The sequence below is a fragment of the Opisthorchis viverrini genome (assembly GCF_000715545.1).
Source record: "Opisthorchis viverrini unplaced genomic scaffold opera_v5_392, whole genome shotgun sequence".
NCBI lineage: Eukaryota > Metazoa > Platyhelminthes > Trematoda > Opisthorchiida > Opisthorchiidae > Opisthorchis > Opisthorchis viverrini.
In genome coordinates, this window is record NW_008752052.1 from 99,648 (window position 1) to 109,578 (window position 9,931).

The 9,931-nt window shown below is 44.4% G+C and overlaps 1 protein-coding gene across 1 annotated transcript; it reads left to right on the forward strand.

The window, feature by feature from the left end:
* Nucleotides 1-2,667: 2,667 nt before the first annotated feature.
* T265_10670 (hypothetical protein) lies at nucleotides 2,668-8,937 on the forward strand (the record flags this gene model as incomplete). The annotated part of the gene is made up of 2 exons (XM_009177122.1): nucleotides 2,668-3,864; nucleotides 8,332-8,937. 2 exons carry the CDS (start codon nucleotides 2,668-2,670, stop codon nucleotides 8,800-8,802), a joined length of 1,668 nt encoding a protein of 555 aa, XP_009175386.1.
* Nucleotides 8,938-9,931: the final 994 nt, after the last annotated feature.

Genomic DNA, 9,931 nt, shown 5'->3' on the forward strand with positions numbered 1-9,931 from the left:
GCTAATTTCGTGCAATTTGGTTTCAAGTAGAACATAAGGTTGACGGAAACCCGGGGACTGCGCCTACCTGATGAGCCCCAAAAAGGGCGAAACCGGTCGTGGGCTGTCGATGGATTTTCAGCAACCTTATGAGCAGTAGATTACAAATTTCATATTTGTTTTAGAAGTCCGTGATAGAGGCCGTTGAAGATCATCGGATAGGTGTCAGCGTAGAACGTCTTAGTCACTAAACCTACGTACTTTACACCTCAGTCTGTCTTTTGAATAGAACGCTAAAGCCCCCTGAGTTGACAATCTCGATAGGCAAACGACCTTGTTCGTAGGGAAACCACGTCAGTGCCATTCACGTGATGTCTCATTACTCCTAATAATACGGCGTGTAGAACAGACAAACCGTTGTAAGTTTTATCTCATCCCGTAATAAGCCTATTTTGGAACATTTTTTGCCTTAATTCAAACTGCTCAGTCCTAACTTCATGTTGCACACGTGGGAACATGGAAATACCTTTTTTAAAGGCAAAGGATTAACTGACCAATATGTAAGACAATCGGGTATTGCTTAAACAAACTCGCATTCAGAAGAATCTTATAAAGTTTGGATCCATAAAAACCGGGAAACCCAAATATGTTATCCTTTTTAAGCAGACATACGAATCGGTCCCCGAAGGGCACCGAAAACAGCAGGTGATATAGGTAATGCACTACTCATTAGGTTACTGATACCTCGTCAGCAACCTTATGAGCAGTGCATTACGTATACACATGTATCGCGATATCTCGAATATGGTAGTAATCGGAACATGAGGCGGCCTGGTGCAACTGGTGTAGTTTCGTGGAAACATCACAAACGAGAGATTCAGCTTGGTTCCAGGTGAGCCTCTCACAAGTACGAAATTGGTTTGCAAACGGTGTATTTCGTTAACAACCCGATGAATTTCGACAGGCTAACTCTCTCACTACTTATAAAGTACTAGTAATCTACTGGATAAGGTGAAAGTGGGAGACAAGGTAATGAGAAAAATTAAAAGGGGCACGGTGAGGTATAATGCTTTGTGATTTTGATTCTGTGCTTCACTATCCGAGGAATATGATGGAATAATTTGGCCGGTCTACCATAAGGTGTCCATATTTCGGGTACCACGTGACTGTGAAAGTTATTTATTAATAGCGTATTAATGAGACACAAAACCTCCATCATATGAAACATCTCATGTCCTCAGAAAGGACAATTATTTGAGGCGAATATGAGTGGAATAACCCGAGTTTAATCCATTAGTTGAAATTAAATACTGGTTTATTAGAAATTCGCTTAACACTGCAACGACCCGCAATGCCAAATCGACCAAACTATGACCAGGTGTTTTTATGCATCAAAGAAAAAAGGTCAACGAAAATGTTTTTTCCCCATTTGGTGATCTCGCGTGGCGACTACTGAGACGGAAGTCAACTTTCCGTGCTTTGAAGTTATCGGGCGGGCTAATTTGGGGTCATCTTGTCTGAACAAATGTTTGTTCATCTTCAAAAAAGAACAACAGACGGTCATGCTGACCAACAGTTTGAACGTAGCTGGACACTTTCCAGTAATGTATGACCATTGTCCAGTAACCGATTTTCAGTCATACTGGAAGCTACAATTTGCGTTTTAAAAACGAAAGTTAACTTAGCGACCCTTACTGTCACCGTACTGTCCAGAAAACCAAAGTTATTCATCCTCCTTCTCCGGTAAACTTCCAACTTCCATTCATCTTTAAACTAAGCATGAGTCGTTGAGCGGTGTTCAAAGAAGATCACCTAAATCGCATCTGCATCGCTTGTTCGCAATCGCTTCAACCGCGTCACCTAGAACGACCGTTGAGAGTTCGTGGTGTTTCTCTTCACATAACACTACAGGCGGATGAAAACATCTGGATAGCCCACTACCGGTTCATCCGGTAGAAATAGTCCAAGATCTCCATCACACTTTTTTCCACTTGCGCGCCATTTTCACAGTATTTTGGCGAAAAAGAGCCCCGAATGAGTCTAAACTGAACATAAAACTGACGGAGACTCGGAGATCGCGTCTACCCGGGGAGTCTCTAGAAGGGATAAATAGGTTTCCAGCAACATTCTGAGTAGTGTCTTGTGCCTACCCAGCTGAATATTTCAACTGGGACAAAAGAAAGACGGCTAACTGGGAGACTTCATTAACTTTACATAAATCCAGTTAAGTTTGTCTTATTCTTTTATTGTTGAAGCAAAATGTATGAAGATTATCAGAATGGGAGCCGGTGTTTGTGGTAGGTTGGAACCTGCTACTTTTCGGCAGCGCGTTCAGGTGAATAATGTTGTAAGTAGAAGATTCAAGTTATATTCCGTACATTGTCCCACTAGCTACAACCTCAAATGAAGTTTTGAGTCCAAGTAATGAACAAAAAATAATAAAAACTGGAAGAATACGCCTGATTTTTTGCTTCCGATGAGATCTGGAAAGAGACTAGATTGCTGAAGCCTTGTCATCAACTTTATTAGTAGCGTGATGCCGAAAAAAACGACATACTATAAAGGTTCAGGCTGCATCGCAAGTCCAAAATCAATTTTTACTCAATCATATTTGAATATAAGTTCAATCTAATACTAGAGCGTTTCGCTTCTCCATTTCAGGCCTCTTCTAACTGACGAAAAGAACACATGATTTGGAATTTCATGTTTCCGACTGGAATTATCATTGCCGCTGTTTTTGTGCCTTTCGCAATCTCCACCACGAATAGTACAATTGCGCCTGCACCCACGAACCTCACAGATGTGTTCCATCGCTACCCAACCTGGGCAGATCTTGCACAAAATATCATGCCTGTTTGTCTCTTTGTGGATCGTTATGTCACGCTGGTTTTCTACATTGTTGGATTCCCCGGAAATCTTGTATCTTTCGTTGTGTGGACCAGCCGTCGTGTGTACATTGGGAACTCGGCTGCCATCTACCTGGCGGCCGTATCTCTGAATGATATATTTGTGCTTGTGTTCGCTCTGTTGCGCGATCTATCGCGCACTTGGTCCGTGAATGTGTACAATCCACCTGGTGCTTGTGAGGTGAAAAACACGTTACAGACAGCCGTTCAATATGCATCGCCCTTGTTTGTTCTTGGTTTCACAGTGGAACGATGGCTGGCCATCTATCGACCGTTCGCCATTGAGCGTATCAGCTCGCCTCGTCGAGCGATCTACATCTGTATTGGAATCATTGTGGGCACAATTATTACCTGTTCCGGCAATGCGGTCGTATTTATGGCCGATAACCGTGGGGAGTGCGACAAACGTTTCAAACAGACCAGAGCACCCGACGTTTATTTCGCCAGCCTCGAACTGGTATTTTCGTTCGTAGTCCCCTTGCTTGTATTGCTATTCAATTGCCTTGTTATTCGAGAGTTGGCAAGGATTCATCGAGCGGATAAACAATTGGCCTCGGCCTCTGCTCGACTATCGACAATAATGCCCTCGGAAGATGCGAACACTGCACCAGGTACCAGACTTGGGGCCCCTTTCGCACCGTCACCACGGCCTGAGGGGATTAGATCTTCCCGTTCCAGTCACACGGATCAGCCGTATACGGGATCCGGTGTCACGTTTCCATTGCCCGAGTCCAAAAGGCGATCAGGACATGTAGGTTCGAATGGATCTCAGGTTTCCCGACGGCAGTCAAAAGCACGTGATGTCAATATCGAACAAAATGGAAAACGATCGGGACAGAGTAGCCCAAGCTTCCGATCTACGACCTTGATGTTGTTGATTGTGAGTTTCTACATGATCATCACAACTCTGCTCGGTGGAATTCTCTACGTCCTGCATCACATGCAAAAGTTCCCGAATCCCAGTCTCAGTGATGAAGAGGTAAGCTGAAAACAGTCTGGTGTCTTTTTTTGGTTGCGAGCTGTATTTTTTCCTGGAAAGCGATTAATCCTTCGCGAAGCCGCAATTCGCTTCATCTGCTCATGTGTTCAAGGCCGTTAGTAGCCGATTTTTGATTGGCTAGAGTGGTTCCTTTTCGTCATCAATAGACCGTGGAACAGTTTTCATGAACGCAGAATCAATAGCCCTCACAGAAATACACTGTCTCTCAGATAAGCACGCACAGAGTGAGGGAATAAAATCTTATTTAGGTCTTATCGGTTTTGGAATGTTGACCGATTGACACATAGGAGCTTTTGACTGGTAAGTAGGCGCCGCCCCGCGACAACCTTATGTTTTATTTGAGTGTATTTGTCCAAGTCAGTCTAATTCGGATTCAAGTAGAACCCAAGTGGCCAGCACAAGGGATGACTGGTGCCTCTGTCCTGTCTTACCACTGCTGATCAGCCGCTCATGACTGAACATTCGAAGGAGGTTTCGCACAGCTGATGATTCTAAGTGAAGTTAAGACAGATGTACAGTGCCTTTCGTGTTTTAGCGTAAATTCAGCAGCGTTCGGAACCACTGAAGACGCAAAGGGTCAGTTGTACACCATCAGACGCAATTTTCAGTCCGGAAGCTCATGCCTGGGAAGCCTCAAACTCACAAACAAATGGTCACAAATCCGACCCGTCAACATCTACTTTAGAACCCATTGTTCGTCTGAGATCTCAAGGATCCCATCTCCTATTAGTACCTGGTCAAATTAGTCAGACCGCAAATTTACGACTGCCGGAACTTTGGCCTATATCAAGTACTATTTGGGTATCACGTTCTAACTAGCCAGTGTTACCTGACAAAAACTCCAAAAATTGTAAATTTTGTCCATTTATTTATCTGTTGTATTCTCCAAGAAGTTTGCTGGGAAGTAGCGAGCAGTGTGACGGTGCATACTACTGACAAGGCATGCAACTAATGTCTAGTCTGTTGTTTCAACTCCCCCCCGTCATCTGACGGAAGGTGTAGGCTACTACGGAAGTCACGGAGCCGATTTTCAGAATGGACTTCAACCGAGCAGTATGTCCTTGTTTCGAATATCATCCCCGTACACGGCAAGATACTCTAGCTCGCACAACGTTCCCATTTAAACGATTTTGAACCAGAATATGCCATTCACTTGGAAGCCATACTTAAGCGTATTCGGATAGTCGAAGCCAAGACACACATCACTGCAAAGTTGTTTGTTGGCAAACACGCACCGAACGGTCACAAACGGTTGGACACGAAAGTAAATACTTCATCTGCACAGAATTTTTTAAAAGTGCACATCTTCAAGTGCCCTTATTGAAATTCCTCGACACTCTTTGAATATTCAACGATGATGAACAAACGCTGAATGTGGTTGAATAAAATATGTGGTAATCTTCACGTTCCTTCAGATGCGGGGGTAGATTTTGGACACCATACTATACACTACTCGCATGCATTATCAGTAGTATACATCATTGCATCAGTAGTCAAACCGATGGCTGTCTCCCGCTCGATGCAAGTATTGTAACTATGGAACGATTTGCTTCCCGGTGGAGTGAAAATGGCCCGCAGCAATTTTATTGTTTAGATCAGGAGTAATCCGGCCGTGGAAACGATCGCGTTGATGAGATATTCGTTTCAGACTTACCGAATCCACCTTAGCTCCACGAATAACCGTTTGATTCCTGAAAGAAATAAACGAAAGGCGCAACATAAAAGCCTATTGATTTCAAAACCATCATTTTTCCCCAATACTGTTGGCCATGCAGATTTTTCAAATAACGAGTATACGTATTTTCTAAAATGATTCAATATTAAGGCCGTTTCACCTACAAGTTGTCAAGAATTCTAGAATTTACCAGACCCTACTTTTATTAAGGAAGCTACTCACACGGTTGCTGAAAACTCTTTGACAGCCCACGACCGGTTTCGTCCTTCCGCTTTGGGCTCATCAGGTAGGCGCAGTCCTCGAGTTTCCGTCAACTTTATGTTCTACAAACCAAATTGGACTGTTTTCGCGAAAATCGCAGCATATTTTCATAAAGGAACTACTCACAAGATTGCTGAAAACTGTTCCACAGCCCACGACCGGTTTCGCTCTTCTTGGGGCTAATCGGGTAAGCGCTTCAGTTGTAGAATATCATAAACCAGAGATTCAGTTGAGGCTCTCGTGAAAACCAAACTGATTTGCAAATGAGTGTATTTCTGGAAAATCAGACCCTACTTTGTTTTTCTTTTCCAAATTCCGGTAAGACACATGCAGTCATTGGTGGCTGGTTCCTTTTCGCTGAACCGAGCAATTAGTCTGAAAAAGTTTCATCCACGGTCGAGATGAAATCCCTAGTGTTCTGTGAGTGTGAATGCGTTGACAGATTACGATCAAATTGCCCAGCTCTGCGAACTAACTAAAAATCCGAGTTACACCTATTCGCTCATCATCGCGTGAGTTGCGTACTTGACTTTTCGGGATGAGCTGACCTCGACTCGACCTGTTACTGCCCAAGAATGGTGGTCACAAGCTGGGTCCGCAGTGAGATCTTATTACTATTCCAGCAACGGGCGGCTAGATTGGAGTTGCTTTCCAGGACAACAACATCAAAGCGAGCACGTCAACGAGCCCATGTGGGTTCGCTTTGCAGATTTTGGGTAACTTGACCGAACCATTCAAGGTCGTCGTTGCTACTGCAGCTGTCTTTGACGTGCGGTGCTGAAAGAGCGTTTCCCAACGATTGATTTGGTTTGCTTTGTCAAGCCACTGGACGGGCATCATGAGCCCCGTACACCGGTAGTAAAAAACCTCGCGTTTTCGAATGTCTTCTACAGAAAACAGTCAAAGTTTGCAATCATAGATTAGTACTGGACGGACTGCTGCTTCAAATACACGAGTATTTGTGCCCCCGCTAGTTTCATATGCTTTGCACAGGAACCTCGCGACCCGTCAAGAACAACTCTTGGAAAATCGGTACGATGACGAATCTCTTCTTGATGTCGCCCTACCTCCTGGAACCCAAGTTGTGAAATGCAGTGACACGTTTTCACTCTGGACGGATTCCGCCAGACAGTCGTAGCAGATCAAGCGCTCAGTTTGATCAACTGTTCTGGTGTGAACCTCACTCATGGTATGCAGCTGCGCTTCCTTTTGCAGAGGATGTGAAGCAGAGTGAGGAAGTGATTGACTCTGGCAGTCAACAAGAGGCGTGGTTATTGGGATCCGTAGGTCAGTTTGAACGAACCGCCTGTTGCCAAGGTGTACACAAACATACATAAATCATCCAGGCTGGCTATTAGCCACATGCACTCTGATTCCCCATTCCTCCTGCAGCCTCACATGTAGGCAACCCTTGTCTTGGCAGATTGTATGTTCTCGCCGATAAGCGTACATCTTCATTTTAGGATGTGAGATTTTGTAGGATATGTATGTTGAACGTCCAGACGTCGTCCTCCTGTTCTGGCGTACATATTCGGGTGAGTCCACACCAAAGGGAGGAAGCGCCGGACTCGAGTTCCGCTTAAATGGATCTAAGAAAAACAAACCCTCCCCAAACTGATGGGACAAGTTTCCCACTATCCCAATATCCGTCCAAAGCACGTTGGACGCATCTGAATTTTATGCGTCTGAACAGGCGATCGTGTTCACATTTGTGCGATGTCTGCCCGACTCATCGAACGACGACCCAGTAACTGTCCTGGTTGTGAGGATCGATTGACCCGCCGGTCAGGACTTCATAGTCAGGTAGCGTGACACTCGCTTGAAACCCACTGGGCAACTTTACTCTTTGGTCGGGCAATTTTTGGGTTTTCATACCGACAGATTGTTTAACAGTGCTAGATTGTGGTCGCACCAATAGTTGAGGATTAATCACGAGCCACGTAAATCCACCTGGTGCCGGAGCGCTGGTTCACTCGAGTACGCAGAAGATAGGGTGATACGCGAGGGAATGCTCTAGATTTCTAGACTGTACTTCATGGATTCTATTCAGGACGGCTGGATTTAAATTCTCTTTATCGTCAAGTCCGTTGATGACATCCAGAATTGATGAATTCAACGATATCATTCTCGATTATCGATCCATCCACAGCTGTAATGATACCTCATCCAGGCCCCATCCAGATATGTTCTTCAGGATCCTACCATAAGATTCAAACCCATTTTGCCTACTCGTCAACAAAACGTTTCAAATAACTGCCTGACAGTAATATGTATTTGATGAGTTAACCTTCTTGTCTTGTGTCCCCTTGCTGAAGTTCCTAAATCCTCTATTTTGCTCGCGAATAAATCTATTCCGTTCTATTCACTGAAAATGGCATATCAATGAAGCGAAAACCGTGATCTTGTGATCCCATGCAAAGGCACTATTGAATTTTTCTTCACCCACCCCAATTTCCCTCAATTCCACGCTTTCTGACTTTAAAGTGATTCTTTGTTTTCTGTGTTCACAGATGCAAACAGACCCGGACTGGATAACCTACACGCGTCTCATGACTATCAAAGCTTTCGGGGACGAATTCGCTCTGTCCTATTATGCTTTCGGATTTTTTATCTACTATTGCACAGGACAGAATTTCCGAAACCGCGTGCATCAGTTATTACGCCGTCTTTTAATTTTCTGCGGATTTCACTGTAAATCTTTATCAAGACTCGGTGTGAGTGAGGAGTTGGAATTCACTTCTGCCGCGAGACAACGAACACAACGAACCCGTGCGACCACCGGAGTCAATCCTAGATTTGACGACGGGCGAGCAGGAGCCGGAGGTGGTGGTGTGATTAACGCAGCGGCTGAATTATTGCCGTCCAACTCATCCGCCATGAATGGAGTCCCGAATAAAAGTGGTGAGGACACCAGTCTACAGAACCACACAGATTCCCTGTCCCACTCAGTCAGTTTAATACCAACAACAGCTATGGCCTAACCGTCTTCTAGCCGAGTCCCAATGTCATGTCTCGAAACTTTATGCGCCCGTCCTCCTTGTGTATTTTGCTTTTGCCCACCCTTGCCATCGAGTATTTTTATCCACTGATCCACAAATCAAATGGTTGGAACAGCAGCCACAAATTTATTCCTGCATTTGTTTCATGTCATGTAGATAAACTGGATGAATTCGTCTTATTGCTGTAAAACTGATCCGTTTGTCATAATAAACATACAAAGATTGTGATGAGTTCATGTCTGTAAAAGTGCACATTCGATCGATACTACCCGACCAGGAGCATGGGAATCGATCCATACGAGTTTTCGATAACCAATCATTAGGCTATACGGTGCCAAGATGACCCAAGGCCGCCCCCGTTAGAAGAGTTCGGTAGAACGGAGTGAACAGAGCGTGGTTCACGTTTCAAAGAAGAGATACCGACCTGGCCTTGAAGTCTGAATGACATTTTATCGATTTACTGTACGGCACGCAGCATTTTGAGCAGCTTAGACTACGTTATCTGCGAGTGACCTCACTAACTCGGGAACAGATCTACCTGACGGTCTCAGTCTCAACAATGAAGGCAGAATTCGCTGACGTTTACTTGACAGTCCTCAGATCACAAACTGATGCATTACGTGGGTGATGTAATTCTAGGCGGTTAATCTATGGATAATCTTTCCGAATCAAAAAGACGCTAACGGGATCTTTAATAGTTGGGGTTCAAGTTTTTTGAACCTTGGCCGCGCACACATTCAGTAAACGTCCTTACTCCTTGAAAAACATTTTCACTGACATATTCGGTTTTCAGTACTGTACCTTACCTAGCTTCAGTCGTTATTACCATCATCATCATCGTCATCATTATCATTATCATCAAAAATAGCAACATTGATGTTGACGCCATATAACCACAGAGTTGTTAGCAATTTTGCTCCAAGTTACAGAGTGAGAACAGTAGAAAAGAGTTGCTAATTGAAGGACCCTGGTGCCGGCCTGTCGTACGCATTCCCAGTTACCTACATCTCCATTTGCTCAGTCTGGAAAGACACTGACAACACCAATGTTGCTGGCATCAGTCACCCGCCATTTCGTGCAAAGTGCAGGGGATACCACCAAGGAAAGTGGA